We start from the raw sequence: 19,608 nt of genomic DNA, 5'->3' as shown, positions 1-19,608 counted from the left end.
TTGAGCTCAGGATTTCAAGACCAGCCTAGGCAACATGGTGAAATCCCATCTCTACCAAAAATACAAAAATTAGCCAGACACGATGGTGTGCACCTGTAGTCCCAGCTACTCAGGGGGCTGATGCAGGAGGATCACCTGAGCCCCAAGAGTTTGAGGCTGCAGTGAGTCATGATGGGGCCACTGCATTCCAACCTGGGTGACACAGTAAGACCCTATCTCAAAAAAACAAAAACAAAAACAAAAAAACCAGCAGCTTCACCCTTGCTCTTTTGCATCACTTGCTCTGGGGAAGCCATGTTGCAAGTAGCCCAGTGGAGACGCCCACATGGCAGGGAACTGAGGGCTCTTGCCAGCAGCTACATGAGCGAGCTTGGAGCAGGTCCCCCAGACCCAGTCAAGACTCCGATGACTGCAGCCCTGGCCGACAGCTTGATGGCAACCTCACCAGAGACCCCGAGCCAGAACCACTTGGCTAAGCTGCTCCCAGATTCCTGACCTGCAGAAACTGTGGGAGATAATAAACGTTAGTTATTTTAAGCTGCTAAGTTTGGGGATAATTTATTATGCAGCAAGAGATAATACACAGGACTTCTCAGAGCACTTAATATGTTAATATAAATCTCCAAGAAAAAAGATATACAATGCAACATTCCTCTTAGTTATCTGGCCAAGGAGACTTTCTTTTTTTGAGAATATTCTTCAGAAAGCTGATCTAATGATATGGCTCTGGTCCTACAATTCCATGTAACTTCTAACCTTGATTTTGTCTCATGAGCAAATCATTTATCCTTCCAGAACCTCAACTTTTCCCTTTTACAAAGTAGAAATAAACCATCTGCCTTTACATAAATCATTAATACAGCCCTGGATGGGCAGATTCTGAGCTATTTTGGCCTGGGGGGTGGGAAATAGCCTGTCGAGGTCCTAAAAAGATCTACTCACCATGGGGCTCGAGATGGTTCTGCAAGGTAGCAGGTGGGCTCAAGGCCCATTTCAATCTTTGTTCCCCAGGCCATTTCCACAAAATGGTGAAAAACAGTGTCTTCTTTTAGCTTGCTCATAGCTCAAAGATGGGGGGCATGGACCTGGGCCCTTCTAGGCTAGGGCATGAACCTCCTCCATCAGACTGGAAGAGCTTGTCCAGGACAAATGGTCAGTGTATTCTCCCTTTCCCCACCGCCATCCCCATCCAATGGACACCCCATAGCCATGGGCAGGAAGGAACAACAAAACTTTCTCTAGTTTACTGAAGAGTAAATGTGACTTTCCTCCCTTTTCAATTTGTTCTATCTTTATCCAATAAAAGTAAAACTTGAAAACTGAGGTCAAGTTCCAAGGTACATGATGGGTCAGAAATCCGCTGAAGCCCTACCTGCCCCCTTCGTAAAAAAGAAGACAGTTTAAAAAAAACTATAATGCGAATACTTTATTATCGAGTGACTGGTATTAGCTTTTTGTCTGGGCATTAATATCTCAAAAACCATACACCAAACCCAGGCTTTTCCACCTAGCTCTGCTGTATCATTTTCTTTATATATATATATAAAAAAAGTAAAGAAGAGGAAGGAGGAAGAGAAAGAAAATATATCTGTATTGAAAGAATTATAAGCCAAAGTGCGTCTTTCTTGTTTTGTCCATATACACACATTGCACCATACATAAATAATTACATTGTAAAAATGACTCCATAATTACAAGTATAATATATATTTCCATATAATATATAAAACTTTATATTAAATCTAGGTAGATGATATCTGGGGGGTTTTGTCCGTGGGGGCTGTGTCTCTGGGCATCGGCCCCTCTCGAGGCCGGCAGGTGGCGGTGGCCGCGGCCTCCCACCTGCCCTTCCGCCGGGGCCGCCACTATCTAGGGTTGTTGAGGAGGATCTCCAGCCAGCAGGGGCAGGAGGTGATGAACTGCCGGGAGTAGCAGGGCCCCCAGCCCTTGGCGAAGCTGATGCGGACGCTGTTGGGGTCATAGGGGCCGTCGGCGGCGTCGGGCTCGGGCGCGTGCTGCAGGCCCGAGCGCTCAAAGTCGAACACCTTGATGGAGTAGCCGGGCGGCACCTTGCGCACGACCAGGGCGCGGCCGCCGGGCGCGTCCAGCGTCGGGGAGTTGACGAAGATGGGGTGCTCGCCGCGGTTGTAGGCCCACACGCCGTCGGGCTCCTTGCTGAGCAGGATGCCGAAGCCGATCTTGCTGCGCGTTCGCCGCACCGACTCGCTGCGCTGCTCCAGGTTGAGCTGGCCCAGGCAGAAGCCGCTGCCCTGAGGTAGGTCGTAGAAGATGCTGACGGCCTGGTCGTACACCGCGTAGAGGCGGCCCACGCGCGTCCGGTGCTCCCAGTACGCCACGCTGCACCAGTGGCTCGGCTTGGTGGCGTCCGGAGACATGCTGGCGTCTGCGGGACAAGCACAGGGACTGCCGCGTTATTCTGGGTGGGGAGGTGGGAGGCACCGGGGAGCGGAGGTGGGCACTGCTGTCTGCACAGTGGGAGCTGGGTAAGGTTTCCAGCAGTCAGCAGTCATGTGGGCACCGACTGTGTGCCAGGTTGCCCTCAGGAAATATAGCCCACAACGGGACATCTCTTTCACACACACAAATTCACACAAGGAGAAAACAAAGGTTATGAGCCACAGAGTGCAAGCCAGAGAGCGCCTGTTGTGTGCTAGGTGCTGTGGACGCAGACATGAACCCTGCACACCCTGCCCCTGCCTCTTCATGCTGGCAGGAGAGACAGACAACTGCCTGCACGCCCCCAAAGGAGGGGCTGACTGTGGAGGAACCACCACGGACCAGGCGTGGAGCACCGTACTTCTCACTCTTCACAGCACACAGGACTCACTTGGTCCTCACGATCACTCTGCAAGGACGCCACCTTCTCCTCGTTCTACAGAGGAAGGCACCCCGCCAGAATTTGAACCCACTAGTCCAAGTCTCAACCTGAAAGAGTAGGGTTAGGCTATTGGGGGATGGGGGGGGGGGTTGAAATCCCATTAGAGGACTCAAGCACAGGGAGGTGGGCTGGGGGTGGGAGGAGTTGCCCCCAGGATCCCTTCCAGCCTGGAGCAGTGGGATTCCTGTGGTAGCCTTGTTATAAATATGACTGCCTGACTGCTCCCTGCCTCAGTCTTAGCCTCCCAGTACCACCCACCTGAGTTGGCTTTCTTGGCAGGAAATGCAGGTTTGTACCAAACTGCAGCCACTTCTGCATGGCAGAGGAGCTGACGGTCCCTAAATGACAAAGAAAATGGCTCCTTAAGGGCTCTGGAGCTGCCCAGCAATCGAAGGTGTGTGCTGCTCCTCTCTGGGCCTCAGTTTCCCCACTGTAGAGCAAAGGGGTAGCTAAGACGTTACTGAAATCGCTTGTCACTCTGACTCGGGCTGTCTGTGTGTCTGGAGGAGTTTAACAATTTTCTGAGACCAAAGTTCAGACCAACACAGGCCAGGGTGCTCCCTGCTCTCATGTGGCCAGCTTCTCAGATTCTGACATCTGGCCTCTCTGAGCTCACAGCTCTGAGAAGCAGGCAGGCACCTATAACTGCCCAGTGAGGTGACATGATTTGCCTGCCATGCCTGCTTCCACACAGGTCCCTGGCCTGGGCCTCTGCAGAGGGAGGTGTTCTGCTGGAGGCTTGACAGAGCAAAGCAAAGCGCTTCATGGCTGTTTTTCTGAGGAAAACTGATCAAAGTCCAACCAAATCCCAGAGGACAACACTTCTAACAGCTTCACCTGGGAGCCTGAGTGAGGCCAGCTCTGGCTGCCTTTGCCTTGGTCCTGCCCCTGCCTAGAAGCCCCAGAAGAACAGGATGGCAGGGCCCCTGACATCCCCTTACACACTGGGAGGCCTGCCCAGCCACCCGGCAGGAGGCTGTCTGCCTCAGGGGCCTCCTGGAGGCTGACTGCTCTGCTGTGGCTTTGGGCGGGGCACACCCTTCATGAGTGTGCCCTTTGCCCTGTGCCTGGCACTGAGGTCCCAGACACAGGTCCCCAAGTCTGCTGGGGGGTAATCCAAGTCCTCACACCAGCCCACAGCTTGGATCATTTTGCCTCAGAGTCTCCAGCGAGGCCTCTGATGCTTCCAGCTGATGGTCAGAAGAGGAGGAAGAGGTCCTGCATCCTGCTCTCGACAGAACTGCCCCTTAGCCACTGGGCAATAGTGACAGAGACAGCTCAAACCCTTGGGAGCTCACCAGGCTGCAGGCATCAGGCCAGTCCCAGCAGGTGGGCAGCTGGGAACAGCCAGACTCTCCTGAGCTCCAGCCACCCCACTCCAGTGCCCCTCTCCCCAGCCATCTATCTGGCACAGGTCTGGGAGTCCCCAAGGGCCAGAAAAGCAGCACCATGCCAGCCTGGCCATGAAACTGCAGCACCCACACTGCCCACCAACCAACAAGAGTTCCACGAGTGTGTCAGGCACAGCAAGGTGGGGATGCAAAGAAGCAACGCCTGGAGTATGCTGGGAGACAGGACAGGCAACAGCATCCATGAGTGCCTTCTACGAGGTGGGCCCCTTCTTCACAACAGCCTTGTTTCACCTCTGCTAGCAGCCCATTCCACAGGTGAGGAAACTGAGGCCCAGGGTATACACCAGTGAATGCTGGGGCCGCCTCGGTGCCAGGCCACACTCTAGAGGGGAGCTCTTCTCCACACTCTAGAGAGAGTTCTGTCCTGGCTCCTTCCTAAAACCTGCACACTGAGCAAGTCCCTCTCCCTCCCTAAGCCTCAGTTTCCCTATCTGTAAGCATGACTGCTCTCATGGTCCATGAGCCCTAGAGGTTATTGTTTACAAGCTAAGGTGTCACTGTCCCCACTCTTGGAGGACTCACTTTACTGTCTCACTGAGGGAGGGGTCACTGCTGCACCTCTTCACAGACGAGGCTCTGAGACAGCTGCCCAGCCACAGAGTGACAGCTCTACCCCACCCATGGAAAAAGGGAGAGTCTAGCTGGGGAAGGACAGGGGCACAGGGGGCGGGGGGAGCGACTTTCTCTTTCCCAGCTTCCAAAAGGTTTCTGGCTGGGAACTCTGGGAGGCTGAGGCAGGAGGCTCATTTGAGCCCAGGAGTTTAATTAAACCCAGCCTGGGCGACAAAGCAAGACCTCATCTCTAAAAAAACTTTTAAAAATTAGCTGGGCATGATGGTGTACATCTGTAGTCCCAGCTACTTGGGAAGCTGAGACAGGAGGATTGCTTGAGCCCAAGTTTGAAGCTACCGGGAACTGTCATTGTGCTACTGCATTCCAGTCTGGGTGACAGAGTGAGACCTTGTCTCGAAAAAAAAAAAGAAAAGAAAAGTTTTTCAATTCAAGGACAGGTGGGACTTCCTATCCCCCTCCTCTCAGTTCCCCCCACCCCAGCCAGGCCAAACTCCTTCCATCCCCCCACTCAAAACCCATGTCCCCAGCCTAGCCCCAGCGTGCCTTATGGTACTCTATGACTGGGGATGGACCCACAGAGCCGCCCTCAGGCCTGGCCTGCCCCAGCGATCCAGCTAAGGGACACCCAGGGCTTGAGCCAGGCCCCATCCCCTGCGGCTTCCTTGGTTGAACAGACTGGGTTACACCTCATCAGGCCTGTGCTCCTGGCCATGTCTCCCAAATTCAGGGAGACTGCTGCCTCTGGGAAACCCTCTCTGACCTCTCCTTCCTGGGGCACCTGAACTGCAGCCCCTCCCTTGGCCTTAACAGGTGTCTGTGCTCCTGGTCAGTGCCCCCCAGTTGGTCTACACTCTCTGACTGGTAAGGGGTGGGGTGGGCCTCCATCTATCCCAGGGCTGGATATATTCCTTGGGCTCAAGCAATACTCCTATCTCAGCTTCCCGAATAGCTGGGACTACAGATGTACACCATCATGCCCAGCTAATTTTCAAAAGCTTTTTTGTAGAGATGAGGTCTTGCTTTGTTGCCCATGCTGAGCTTAAACTCCTGGGCTCAGGTGACCCTCCTGCCTTAATTACTTTTGCACCAACCTAATAAAAGGGAAGGGGGCAGGAAATAAAATATGTCCCAGTGCCTAGACATTGCCCCCACCCCACACCCCACGGGGAATCCTGCCTAACAGGTGGGCTGCTGGGCTCAGGCCCTAGGGCACAGAAGGGTGGTGGGCAAAAACTGGGGTCTCTTGTCTGATCCAGAGGGTAAGCCACCCACTCAGCCTCCCTGTCCCTACTCAACTCTCAGTCCCAGGGCGTCAGAGCTTGCGTATCTGCTGACATTATCTTATCCAGTGAGACCCAACACTTCGGGCTTCCACAAACCAACACATTTTTTTAACAGGGGAGTTGGGAATGACACAAGGCGACCACTGCTTCGCTTTTGTTTTTGTTTGAGAAATGGTCTCACTCTGTCACTTAGGCAGGAGTACAGTGGCGCAGTCTCAGCTCCTTGTAGCCTCAACCTCCCAGGCTCAAGCAATTCTCCCGCCTCAGCTTCTCAAGTAGCTGGCATTATAGGCACACACCACCGGGTTTTGCCATGTTACCCAGGCTGGTCTCAAACTCCTGGGCTCAAGCAATCTGCCCGTCTTGGTCTCCCAAAGTGTTGGAATTACAGGCATGAGCCATTGCACCCGGACTACCGCTGCTTTATTTTGCCATGTACATACTTATTTTCTAACTTATTTTTATTTCTTTCACTATGGACCAATGAAAACTTAGTCCTGAGACTAGCCCGTTGGGACCACTAATGGAGTCTAATAATTTGGTGCCCCAAAGACAGCATCCTGGGGGGCGTCGAGGGACTTGCCCAAGGTCACACAGCAGCGGGTGGCAAACCTAGGGCCAGAACTTGAGAGCCCAGAATTCTACTCTAATCCATGCCACATGGTCCAAAAGGTTTCACAGTGAGACTGACCTAAGGCTGCCACCACTGACTGGATATGTGGCCATTGATATACTGCCAAATGTCTCCAAGCCTCAGTCTCTGTATTTGTAAAAGGATTGATTCAATAATTAAGTACCCCACTCACACACAGTCCCTCTCTGAATTTTCTGGAAATTCCGGCAAAATCAAGTGGGTGCAGAAGGAAGGAGCTGCCTTGTTTACGGGCTCCAGGGTTGGCCTTACCCTTCAGAGGCCAGGGATCTTTAATGGGGTTGGGGGTCATGGCCCAGGGTCACCGCCATGGAAGGTCTCAACAGGACCATGGATGACAAGGCCCTTTGCAAACCGCAAAGCACTTTACAAATGTTAGGGGTTAGCCCCTAGCCTGTCACCTGCGGTGAAAGATGTGCCCCGTGAGTGAAGGAATGGAAGAATGAAGCAACGAATGTCTGAATGTGTAGAATGCGCCCTGGTTAGGCTCCATTCTCTCACACACATATGTGCATTCAGATTTCATGCAGTGTGTCCAACACAAGCTGACATGCTCTCTGTGACACCATGAGTGAGAAGGTGGGCGCCCCCCTAACCCATGGTCCCTACTCTGTTCTTCCCATAGCTGCACAGCCCCCTCTCCCTGTGCCTCTCAGTCACAAGCCTGGGCTGCCACTCAGGTGAGGGGACAGTCTGTTACAGAAGGATCTTTTTCTCCTCGTGGCTCCTAGGCTGTGGTACCACCATCTCCCACGGCCATCAGCCTAATTAGGAACCAGCTCTTTAATTGCAAATAAATACCAGGGAGTCAGACCCGAGTGAACAACATCAAAGATGACCGAGCTCTGACCGAAACTCCCGCTCACTACCCCCTGCTCAGGGCCTGGCCTAGTTCCCAGCCAGACTCTGGGTCCTGCTGGGAGGGTTCCGGGGGGAGGAGGAGGGGAGCTGTGTCTGGGGTGGATCTGGCAGAGTGGCACTAGCCTGGGAGGAGTCCTGCCTCCTGGCCCTGATCCAGCAAGTCATCTCTCTCCTCTGGCCTCAGTCTTCCCATCCGAACAATGAGATCATTACTCTCCCCAGCTCTAAATTTCCGTGATTTAGTTAATGTTCCTAGGACTAGTAGCTCTAGTCCTAACCACCCGAACCCAGAAACCAGCTCAGATATCTATCAACAGAAAACCAATAAACAAAAACTAGGCACATCCAGCCAAAGGAACGCTACTCACCAAGAAAAAGGAACAAGCTACCGAAACCTGCAACAAGGTGCACGAATCTGAAGGGCATCCCATTGAGCACGAGAGGCCAGACACAGGGTTCGTGGTGTGTTTCCACCGAGACAAAACTCTTGAGAAGGCAAACTAATCTACGGCGATGTAAATCAGAACAGTGGCCAGGCGTGGTGGCTCACGCCTGTAATCTCCGCACTTTGGGAGGCTGAGGTGGGTGGATCACCTGAGGTCAGAAGTTCGAGACCAGCTTGGCCAACATGGCAAAACACCATTTCTATTAAAAATACAAAAAAATCACCCGGGTGTAGTGGCGGGCACCTTAATCCCAACTATTTGGGAGGCTGAGGCAGAGAATCGCTGGAACCCAGGAGGCAGATGCTGCAGTGAGCCAAGATTGCACCACTGCACTCCAGCCTGGGCAACAAGAGCAAAACTCTGTCTCAAAAAATAAAATAAAATAAAATAAAAACAAATCAGAATAGTGGTTACCCCTGGGGAGACAGAGACAGCTGGGAAGAGGCACAGGAGAACTTTCCAGCATGATGGAAATGTCTTATTTCTTGACTGGAACCATGGGAACTTAGGCATCTGTGCTGTAAAAAGCCACACCCTGCATACTTAAAGAACGGTGGATTTCATTTTAGGTATGATACCTTGAAAAAAATTAAAAAGAAGAAAGTGGCAATGTCCTGTGGCTGTCTTAGAGTGGCCCCAGCAGGGCTCCACAGTGGCCCAGGGGACAAGCCCTGTTCCCTCCGGTGGCACCCACATTCCTGCCACCAGAGGGTGGTGGCTGTCTGCGCCGAGGAAGAGGTGGTGACTGGTCCCAACAATAGGCCTTCTCCCCTGCACAGAAATCGGCCCCTCCGATGGCTGGCATTCTTTTCCCTCTCTGCCCAGGGAGGGTGCTGCGAGCCCAACATGTAATTTTGTCGGGGTGCAGGGGCACCAAGGGAGCTGACTGCAGTCTGAGGGAGGCGGGGAGTGCTGAAATCCTAAGAAAAGCCTTTTGCTTCTTCAAATCAGCAGTTTTCTGTCAAAACAAAGGGCAAGAACGTTCCCGCGTGCTCCCCCGTGGGCTGCATGCTCCAAGAGCCTGAGCATAAACTGCAGCCTGCTTTCTTCCGGCTTCCCCCTTTCCTTTTGGCCAGACTGCCTTGGACTCAGCCACTCCTGAAGGAAGCAGCGTTGTGCCCAGCTTAGACTCAAAGATTCAGGGCATTCGTGGGAGGCTCAGTCCGAGTCCTCTGGGTCTTCAGGGGTCTGGGTCATCAGGGGAGCAGGCGGTCCCTACTCCTTCACCTTCCAAGTCTTTGCTGCTGCTTCACACCCACCTGGGCCATAGCAACCTCCCTGGCTCTCCCAGGGCTGGACCGAAAAGGCCTGCTCAGCCCCTCGTAGATGGGCCTGAAACAAGGGCAGACAGGCCCAGACCCTACCGAAAGCGAAGAAGAGATACTCAAAGTCTCAGAAGCCCAGAGAAGTTAAGTGACGTGCCCAGGGTCACCCTGCAAGTTGGTGGCAGAGCTGAAGAGGGGCCCAGGGCTGGCTTTTCCAATCCCCTTTGCACAGGGCTGCACTGAGGCCTCCTGCCCTCCTGGAAAACTCCTTTCTTCTGTCCCGTGTCATGCCTGTGGCTTCAAGTTCCAGTCCAACCGGCAGCTTTTCATCTGTGGCTCCCAGGCCTGGGAGTAATTACGTGGCCCTGCATCTGGTTAACCTAACACCCCTTTTAAAGCCTTGTTTGCCCATTAGATAAGTAGTTTTTGTTATCAAACTTAGAGGGAAAAAGGAGTTTCCACTTAACTCTCCTTTGTCGTTTTAAGCTGCAGAAATGGCTTCAGGTTTTGCAGCAAGTCTAGAGATGCAGCATTAATTAGAGGCTCTTTCTCTTTTCTTTGTGAAGGGAGGGGAAGACCAGTTCTTTATCCACCGGGCTCCGGCAGTAAAAGCAGAGAAGGAATGTGCACAGGGCCATGTTAATGGTCAACAGCTTAGAACGAGCCTCTCTGCTGAACTCTTTCCAAAAGCTGGGCCCAGCTGACAGGAGTTTCCTCTTACTCGCTCCCACCCACCCCTCCCCACCCCTCCCCACCCCCCACCTCAGCTCCAGCACCTTTGGCTCCTAGAGGAAGCCGGGCTTCCAAGGGGAAGTTCCTAATCGGTCATTACATCACGGGCGGTCTGGCCACCACCGCAGCCTGCCTGCACAGGGCCCACCTCAGGGGCTCTTTTGGCGCCTGGTCTCTACACTGGCCACCACCCTCCAGACAGCCGCTCAGCTAGTCGGCTGGGGGGTGGAGGGGTGCCCCAAGACAGGGAGTGTGATGGGAACAGGAGGGCAGCATGACAGAACCAGGAGGAGGGAGACTGAGGAACAAGCCGTCCACATGGCCAAGGCACAAAAACAGGCTCAGAGAGGTAAAGTGACTTGCCAAGGTCACAGTGGAAATGAGCGACACAGCTGGGACCAGGATGTCTCCTGCATAGGGTTAAAAGCATGGACTAGGGAGCAAAGGTGCCTGCATGTGAATCCCAGCTCTGCCACTCAGCAGCTGTGAAATCTTGGGCGAGTGACTTCACCCTTCTAGGCCTCAGTTTCCTAACCTGTAACACAGGGATGCAATCAGTGGCTACTTCATCAGGGTGCTGGGATTAATTTCAAGTGTGTCAAATAATGCCTGGCTCAAAATAGGTATTGCATAAGTTAACAGCTATTATGATTACTAATATTATTACTACCATGCAGCCTTATCTACACATGTATATAAATTATATGATAGATTGACTCAGCCTGTATAGTTCATAAGGGTATTCGTATTCAGTAGTAACACCTGTGAACATAATATGTGCCAGTGGAGTTGAGAATCAAGGGGAAATAATAATAGTCATGATAATAATATAATAAACTAGCTCACATTTAAGAAACCTTTACCAAATACCAGGCAGTGTCTGAAACCCTTTAAATGCACTACCTCAACATAGGTTAATTCTCCCATCTTAAGATGAGGGAGCTGAGGCCTGAAAGTCCGGAAACATACCCCAACTTCTCAGCCAGGAAGCTGGAGAATTGGGATTTGAGCTTCCATCTATCTAGGCTTAGAGATGTGGACTCTTTGCATTACTCCTGTGACTGCAACCTGTGGGCTGCAAAATCCCAGAGGACTTCAGGGCAATGGCACAGAGACCATGCTATAAGAAGCTAGCCACGTCCACTCCAAGCCATCATGTGGGGGTTCTGCAAACACTGGAAGTGAAGACGGATCCTCGGAGGTGACAGTGCTAACGACACTGCCCCACGACATGCTGCCCACCTTCCTAGGAGGGCGGTGGGCTTTTCAAATATCACACCCTAACAGCTATTTCTGGTCCCCTATGCAGCCCTGGAAACACACTTTCTGGCTTTTAAGTGTAGTTTCTCCCCCACACTCAAACATTCTACCCCCTAAAATACAAAAATGAGTATTTTGTAGATGGGCTACAATCATAATAATTGATCTTGGGAAAGGGCTGCTAGCCCTGGCTAGTCCCAGGGGAGTGGGAGGCGCTCTACACGCTTCATTCATGATCCTTTTTGAACTGTGCAAGTCCAGGAGGCAGAATCATCCCCATCCTCAGGACAGACCCAAAGTCAGAGTGCAGCGCAGGAATCCCGACCCTGAGCCCACCTTGGTGCTGCCTCATATGCTCCTTTAGCTCTCTTGGGTGGTCCTCAGAGTCCCCCAGTTGCAGGAGGGGTTTAGGAGTGATCTGGGGTATCCTGACAGTCAGTGGCCACCTAGCTGGGCTGTACCCAGCTTTCTGGAGGCCAAGGGTTTTCTGCAGGCTTTTCTCTGCAGAAAGGCCTTTCTTTCAGCCTCAGCGCCCTGACTGCAGCCTGGTTGGCCCCACCTCTCTGGCAGAACAAAGTGGCAGCCTGGGCTGTGATGGGTAAGGTTTCCATTCTTTTATCTCTTGCAGTATTCAAACAAATCCTGAACAGATGAACTCATCTTGCAACCCAGACACAAAACAAGCTTTTTTTTTTCACCCAGGTCCTCCTGCTACACAGGCCTGCTCAGTGTCTCCTCCATAGACCGTTTCCCCAGGAGCTATTAGGCCTTACCACTCCAGCGGGCAAGGGGACCCACCAGAGGATGAAACCGGAGGCCCCACTCCCATCAGCATGCCTCTACCTGCGCTCCACCTGCAGCTCACCCGTCTGGCCATGCCGAAGAGATCGTCTCCCACCCGCTAAGACTGTTCCAGGTTCCCTGGGCCCAGACAGCATGGCTTTTCTCTCCAGGTCCCGGGGCTCTGTGGTACAAGCTCCCTTCACTACACTCTCCGCAGGCAGCTATCGCTTCGAAGAGCCACACGGAGGCTGGTGGTAGAGCTATCTCCTCCATCAGAGGACTCACCCATCAGACTTTGTGCCAGAAACAGTGGTGCTGCCCTCTTAAAAGAAACTGCAACTACTTAAGCCTGAAAAGGAGAAGACCCACCTGACAAGCAAGGCAGGGAACCCCCTCAGGCCCTTGGGGAGGAAAGGAGCCCAGGTGGGGGAACTCTGGTTCCCTGTGTCCTGGAGGGAAGGAGGGTGGAAAGGGAGAGCCAGGGCAAGATAAGCAGATTATAAAATCAGCCCACGTTTTGAGAAGGAACCAGTTTCTGTAACAAAGCCTCTGAACTTTGCTCCCATTCCAAGTCCTCTTTTGTTTTATCATAAAGTCAGACTCTGGAGTGTGTTTGTTTGTTTTCTTACTCAGAGACCACCTGAGGTGGGAAAGCCTTGCTTTCATTATTGCCCCTGGAAAGGTTCTAAAATAACAGTGTGCAAGACAATGAAGCTGGGTACCTCGGTCCCCAGGTGGCAGTTGTGAGATGGGAGGGGGCCCCCAAATCCTCCCAGCTCCATGGGTCTGCACTGCTTATGGCCAAACTCCTGGGATCACATATAAACCAGGGCCCGCACCGGCCTTACATCAGGCCGCACTGGTTCTTACATCAGGCTGGGCCTGAGTGCTCATCTCAGGCATTAAATGCCCAAGTTCACCAACTGAACCCAACTCTGAAGTCCCTGGTTAATCTGAGACCACAGAGACAAAATTGGCCCTTTGGGGGTTCAGATAGGGACAGCCTGGGCGTGCATCAGAGGTGCAGGGATGCTAGTTTATAGCAGATGATGGTAGGCTTCAAGAAAGCCCTTCTCGGCCGGGCGCAGTGGCTCATGGCTGTAATCCCAGCACTTTGGGAGGCCAAGGCAGGTGGATTGCCTGAGGTCAGGAGTTCGAGACCAGCCTGGCCAACATGGTGAAACCCTGTCTCTACTAAAAATACAAAAATTAGCTGGGCATGGTGGCAGGTGCCTGTAATCTCAGCTACTTGGGAGGCTGAGGCAGGAGAATCGCTTGAACCCGGGAGGTAGAGGTTGTAGTGAGCCAAGATTGTGCCACTGCACCCTGGGTGACAGAGCAAGACTCCGTCTCAAAAAAAAAAAAAAAAAAAGCCCTTCTCTGGGCACATTCTCCATCTTGCAGGTTCCCAGAGCTGAGAGAACTTGAGGCACCTCTAATTGTCTTTTATTTCCCAAATACAATGTGTTTTATTGGCAAACCTCCTGCCTTAGACTTCTTCTTGGACCTAATATAAAGCCATAAAAGCAAAGTACCTAAAAATTGCCCTCAGTTAGCCTGTCTCAGCTCTCAGGAACAGGCACCCACACTGGTGTAGAAATGTCCCAGTGGGTAACCAGGTAAGGTACCCACAGCCCAGCTCCCTCAAATCCTTGGCCTCACCATCTCCTGCCACCAGGCCACTTAGCTCCCTGGGTTTTGAACACCCCACCCAGTGTGAATTTCATCCATCCACTCTCTTGATCTGGAATGCTTCCTGAGACCACAGATGATGGAGAGGTGAACTGGTGCAAATCTTCACAGCTATGTTACCATGGGCAGGTGACCACATCTCTGAGAACCAGGATCTGCTACCTACTTTTGAGGGCCAGTGAAAAATGAAAACGCAGGGCCCCTTGTTCCAAAAATAGGAAGATTTTCAAGATGGTGAAAGCAGAGCATTAAGTTAAGCAGAGACCTCTTCCGAGCAACAGCCCTGAGTTACCCCACACATCCAACACTCATGGAGCCGGCCCTGCCAGGGGCTGGTTTCCTCTAGGTGATTACCTAACTCACAGGTTAAGGGGTTTTTGAGAAGGGCTTGACAACAGAACCTGGCACTCGGTGACCATAAGTTTCTTTCCCCATTCCCTAATACTTGTCAGAAACTTGCTTAACCATCCAGACACCACTGTCACTTCCTTTGGAAAGCCTTCCTCAGCCCCTGGGTCTGAATCACACAGCCCTCTTCTGTGACACTCAAATTTATGCTGTCAGCAGAAGGGTACGTGTCTCCATCCAATTCATCCACCAGCAGGCTGGCCTGGGATTCAGCTGGCTTGATCTCCCCTCCCCTCCCCAAGGACCTGGTACTATGTGGCCTAACAGAGGTGCTCTTGGGAATGCGGAGCTGAATATAAAAACTCAAAGGCTGGAAGGGCTTTTGAAAAGTCATCTGCCTCCTTTCAAACCCAGCCCCAGGTTTGAAAAAGGCATTGTGGCAATATTGTTCCCATTTAACAGATGGTACTACTGATGCTCAGAGGTTAGGATGTTAGGTAGGCGAGGAGAACCATTGTCCCCATTTGCTGATCCTCCTGATGCAGCCTGGTTAACAGAATGGCAAATGAGCTTACTATGTGTGAGGCTTGTTTCAGTGGCTCGAAATAAAATGAAATAAAATAACATCACCTAAAGCCTACAAGTCATCTTACCTGGCCATGGGAGTGGATTTAATTTCTCTGGCTTGCTAAATCTATGAAAGTAAATGGAACAGGGAACATAGCTTTGAATGGAAGAGCCAAAGAATGGGTGGAGAAGCTGGTTTTCTTATTTGCAAAGCTCTCAAACGTAAGCTTCATATCTAACTCCAGTTTGTGCTTATTTACCAACTAGACAGAATCAGGTGACCTTTGCAAATCAAATATACCTGCCTCGATTGACACTAAAGATGTAGGCTGGATATGGTGGCTCATGCCTACAATCCCAGCACTCTGGGAGGCCAAGGTGAGAGGTTCACTTGCGCCCAGGAGTTCGAGATGTGCCCTGGCAACATAGCAAGTCCCCATCTCTACAAAAAAATAAAAAATTATCCAGGCATGATGGCATGCACCTGTAGTCCCAGCTACTCTGGAGGTTCAGCTCAGAGGATTGCTTGAGCCCCAGAAGCCGAGGCTGCAGTGAACCATGGTTGCACCACTGTGCTCCAGCCTGGGCAACAGAACAAGACCCTGTCTCCAAAAAAAAAAAAAAAAAAAAAAAAAAAAAAAAGATGCAGCTTGGGATAATCACTCCAGAATTAAAGGTACAAACGTGGGACATTAGATAATAATTCCTGCGTTAAATCCTTTCCTTTAAAATAGCCTTTTGTTATACAAAAATACATGATCCACACCTCTCTGGTGAATGCAGAGGCCTATATACTGAATTTTCTTAAAGTGAGGATTGCCTCAATCATTCTTATGTGTTTCTGGAACAAACAGACATGCTTTATAATTAACAAAAAGCTAATATTGACTAGAAAGATTATTAATCCACAATTAAATACTAATATTTGCTGTAGAGAATGCAGTAACATGAGACTTAAGCGTTCCCAACAAAAATATCACAAAATGCCCTACTGGCTTGGCAGAAGTACATGGCTCTGCCATGGCCACCCATCTGTTCTCTGTGGCTGTGCTACTGTGCAGGCAAGTTGAAGCTGCTTGATGCATCCATGCCCAAGCTCCCAAGCTGCCAGGAAAGAGCTGGCTTGTTACAATGATCAGGGGTGAAGGGTGCAAAGGAGGGAGGGAGCCAACCAGTATATCCATCCCACCAGGCTAATAGGCAGACACAGCCCCACAGAGACCCCAGGACCCACACCTCTATCCCAAGTCCAAGACTGGTTTCCAAGGTAGAAGGAGGCCAAGCTTGTTTCCCACAGCCCATGCCAAGAAGGCAGTTCTATCCTCATTGATGGTGATGGTGGGATGTTCTTTTGAACTGTGGAAGGTTTCCCAATTCTACAAGCCCATTCATAAATGACCTTGTTTTAGCTTATGGAATACAAAACTCACAGAGGTTTGGTGACTACCCCACGGCCCACAAGGTTAATGACGAAGCAGGATCAGATGCTCCTTCCAATGCCACTGCCTCCCGCCCAGCATCTTGAAGAAGTTGAGTCATTATCTTAGTAAGAGTTTCATATTTCTCAGAGTAATTCTTTAGCCTGTGTCTGGCTAAGAGCACACGCTGTGTGACTACCACCAACACAGCAATAACATGAGGGCAGTGATCACAACTGTCAACCAGCTTCTATTTGGTCTTCTATTGCCAAGGTTAACTTTTCAGTGAAGATGGGCATGCCATGTTTTCCATGATCCAGTTCATAATTCTGGATTTCTTCTAGAAAAGACAAGAGTCCCAGGGAGACATCTCGGCTGAACTCCATCGTGGCAATGCCCAAGTGCCTTCTAGAACTGTTTCCCCCTCTGGAGGGCTGTTTACAGCTACAGGGACCTGTGTGATAAGTGGGAGGCGGGGGTGCCTTTCCTGAATCACACGGAAGCCTTGCTGGGGTCTACCCAGCAGGCAACTTACATGCACGGGCCCAGCAAACATTGGCAGAGATTCACTAATAGGGACCCTGTTTAGGTTGCTGCAGACACCCTCTATTCTCACTGGGTCTCCTATGGGAATCCAGTGGCTACCGAGAATCTATGTCCACATATCCCATCTCATTTAATGCTGAGAACAATCCTAGGAGGCAGGTATCATTTTACAGAGGAGAAAATGAAGGCTCAGGGAGGTTAAACCCCCAGCCTAAGTCACACAGCCGACAAGCCCCAATCCGAACCCGGGGCAGCCAGACCCTCAGCCACTCTTCCTGCCATTTCTCTTCACAGAGTGTGTCCTGGACGGTGCTCAACTTCTAGTCTGTACCTAGTTCCAACAAGCAGTCAGCACAGTCCCTCTCCCTGACATCTCCCACGGGTGTGACTCGCGCCTCCTCCACGAGGCTGGCGCCTGCCCCCTGCCCCCCATCCCTTCCACCTCCCTTCCCCATGGGCACAAATGGCCCTGCAGGCCGCCAGTGTCTGCATTCCTAGAGCACATGCCCACTAAGGAGGATCCTGAGTATTCAGCCCATAAATCATGGCCATTGTGAATTTCCCTTTTAGCCACAGGCAAAGTCAAACTTTTCCTTCCCCCACTGTAGTTAACCACTCTTTGTTCACTGTATCTCTCTCAGCTCCGTCTGGCTGGGGGCCAGCTCTCAATTATTAATTAATCTGGGAGGCGCAGGTTGCATTCCTGGCTACCTAACCACTTCCTCCTCGGTGGGGAACTTGCAGGCCGGGACTTTTGAGTTACATCAAGTGTCACACAACATCCCAGCCCTGTCTTGTGGCTACTGCTGCAAGAAAGGACGTCTAACACCAGAGTTAAAAATAACAGCAGAAAACCCGAATACCCAGAAGTCGCCTTTCCCAACTTTATCCCATAGCCCCAACCCAACCTGCATGCCCCCATCATCATAAAGCCACAATGCGACTCGGTTTCTCTTGTCTGTGAAATGGGGAGATGTTCTCCCATCAAGTAAGGCAGTGGTCTGTGTGTTTGTGTAGGAAGGGAGTAATCAGTGAAATCAACGAGCTCTCCCCTCTGGTAATTCTTACTAGCTGGAAAGGGATACACCAAGACTTAAAGTTAAGAAGCAGTCCTGGCCGGGCATGGTGGCTCACGCCTGCAATGCCAACATTTTGGGAGGCCAAGGCAGGCAGATCACGAGGTTAGGAGACAGAGACCATCCTGGCTAACATGGTGAAACCCCGTCTCTATTAAAAATACAAAAAACTAGCCAGGCGTGGCGGCGGGCACCTGTAGGCCCAGCTGCTCGGGAGGCTGAGGCAGGAGAATCACTTGAACCTAGGAGGCGAAGGTTGCAGTGAGCCAGATCACGCCACTGCACTCCAGCCTGGGCGACAGAGCCAGACTCTGTCTCAAAAAAAAAAAAGAAGTCCTGAGCCTGAGCCAGAGCAGGTGCTGCTTCTCACCTCATCCACTCGCTTTCTCCTCGCTGGCTGAAGGAAAGTGCCAGGTGACTGGGGTAGTGGGGATAGCAGGGGTGAGGGCTGCAACTCAGCCTTATTAAAGTCATTCAAGCATCTTAAGGGGTGGTGAGGGAGAGGATGAGAGTGTGATCCCTCTTTGCTAGGTCAAGTTTTCGGGAGGCCTTTGCATGGACAAACATCCCGAGAAACAAGGGGACCAGCCTTGGTGTGAAATGGCGCCCTGTGGCGGTGAAACCCAGGGGTGGAATCTGAGCAGTGTCTTTAATTCCTAAAATAATAAAGGTCTTTCCCTCCTTTTAAGTTACAAGTTAGAATAGGTACTTGATGTCAGCAACAATGCTGAACCTTTGCTGCTAGCTGGATGGAAGACAAAATGAAGCCGTGAGATCAAAGAAGGACAAAAATGATGGAAGCAACCTATCATAGCAAGGACAAACACTTACGTGGTAAATGCCATCAAGTATCCTAGTATCCTTTTGGTCATCTCCCTCCTCTGGGCCCATACACAGCTTACAGTATGTCAGCCTTACCCACAGTATCCACCGAGCTGTCAACTGTGAGTTCCAAGGACTCAGCACCTTAGGATATATAGTCTAGGAAAGATCTTTAAATCTCATGCTTTCTGCATTCCATGTTATATCTGCTTTTGATGTGACAAGACAGATGACTTGGCCCCATATCTTCATATACTCTAGGGAGGAAGGGACGCTTTTGTCTCTTGGCTTCCCTTCCCTAAATACTGAGGCTTTTGGATAAAGCACGCATCCCACCAAGATAAATTATTGTGCACATACAATAAAGTACCATTAATTAGGACTCATAAATCCAGAGTTTGTAATAATTCCGAAAGCAGCTGGGTCGAAGTAAAAAAAAAAAAGTTTTGATAAACAAATGCAAAATATAAATAAGGTTCAGGAGAACTGTTTATCCTATTAGCACTGTATAAACAACTGGCATACCAATTACAAATCGCTCTTATCTGCTCTCGAAAGCAGATCTCTGCATGACCTCTAACAGGAAACATTATCCAGTTAGTATCACAGTCTACAGTATTTGGAAATCACAAAACCTGGTTTCTTAGACAGTATCCTTTCCAATCACCCACCACCCAATCAGCCTGAACTGGTGAGGAGCCCCTGAGCTGTCAGTGTTCTTTCTCTGTGTATCTGGAAAGGAAGTCCCGTGGATGGCCGAGGCGCCTCAGCCCTGCTCTGGTAGTCAGTGGCTGCCCAGGAAGGAGTGGCAGCTCTTGGCTCTGGCATGCCAACATGCCACCCAGTTATCTCCATGCCCATCTTCGAGAAGCAGTGTTGCCTAGGGCATTTGGCCAGGGGGCTCTGCCAACTCGGGCTTTTCCAAACGGACAGGGTGGGGCCCCACCCCTGTGTGGAAACCCCTGCGTCAACT

The 19,608-nt window shown here is 51.1% G+C and overlaps 1 protein-coding gene across 1 annotated transcript in view; it reads right to left on the bottom strand.

The window, feature by feature from the left end:
- Positions 1–1,411: 1,411 nt before the first annotated feature.
- SMAD6 (SMAD family member 6) overlaps positions 1,412–19,608 on the bottom strand; it is an 80,384-nt gene continuing 62,187 nt past the window's right edge. Inside the window, exon 4 of the mRNA XM_012507571.2 lies at positions 1,412–2,404. Within this exon, the coding sequence (XP_012363025.2) occupies positions 1,866–2,404 (539 nt within the window). The 3' untranslated portion in view covers positions 1,412–1,865. The remainder of the gene's footprint in view (positions 2,405–19,608) is intronic.

This window comes from Nomascus leucogenys, chromosome 6 (assembly GCF_006542625.1).
Source record: "Nomascus leucogenys isolate Asia chromosome 6, Asia_NLE_v1, whole genome shotgun sequence".
In the NCBI taxonomy this organism is placed as follows: Eukaryota; Metazoa; Chordata; class Mammalia; order Primates; family Hylobatidae; genus Nomascus; species Nomascus leucogenys.
This window is presented reverse-complemented; position numbering and strand designations above follow the sequence as displayed.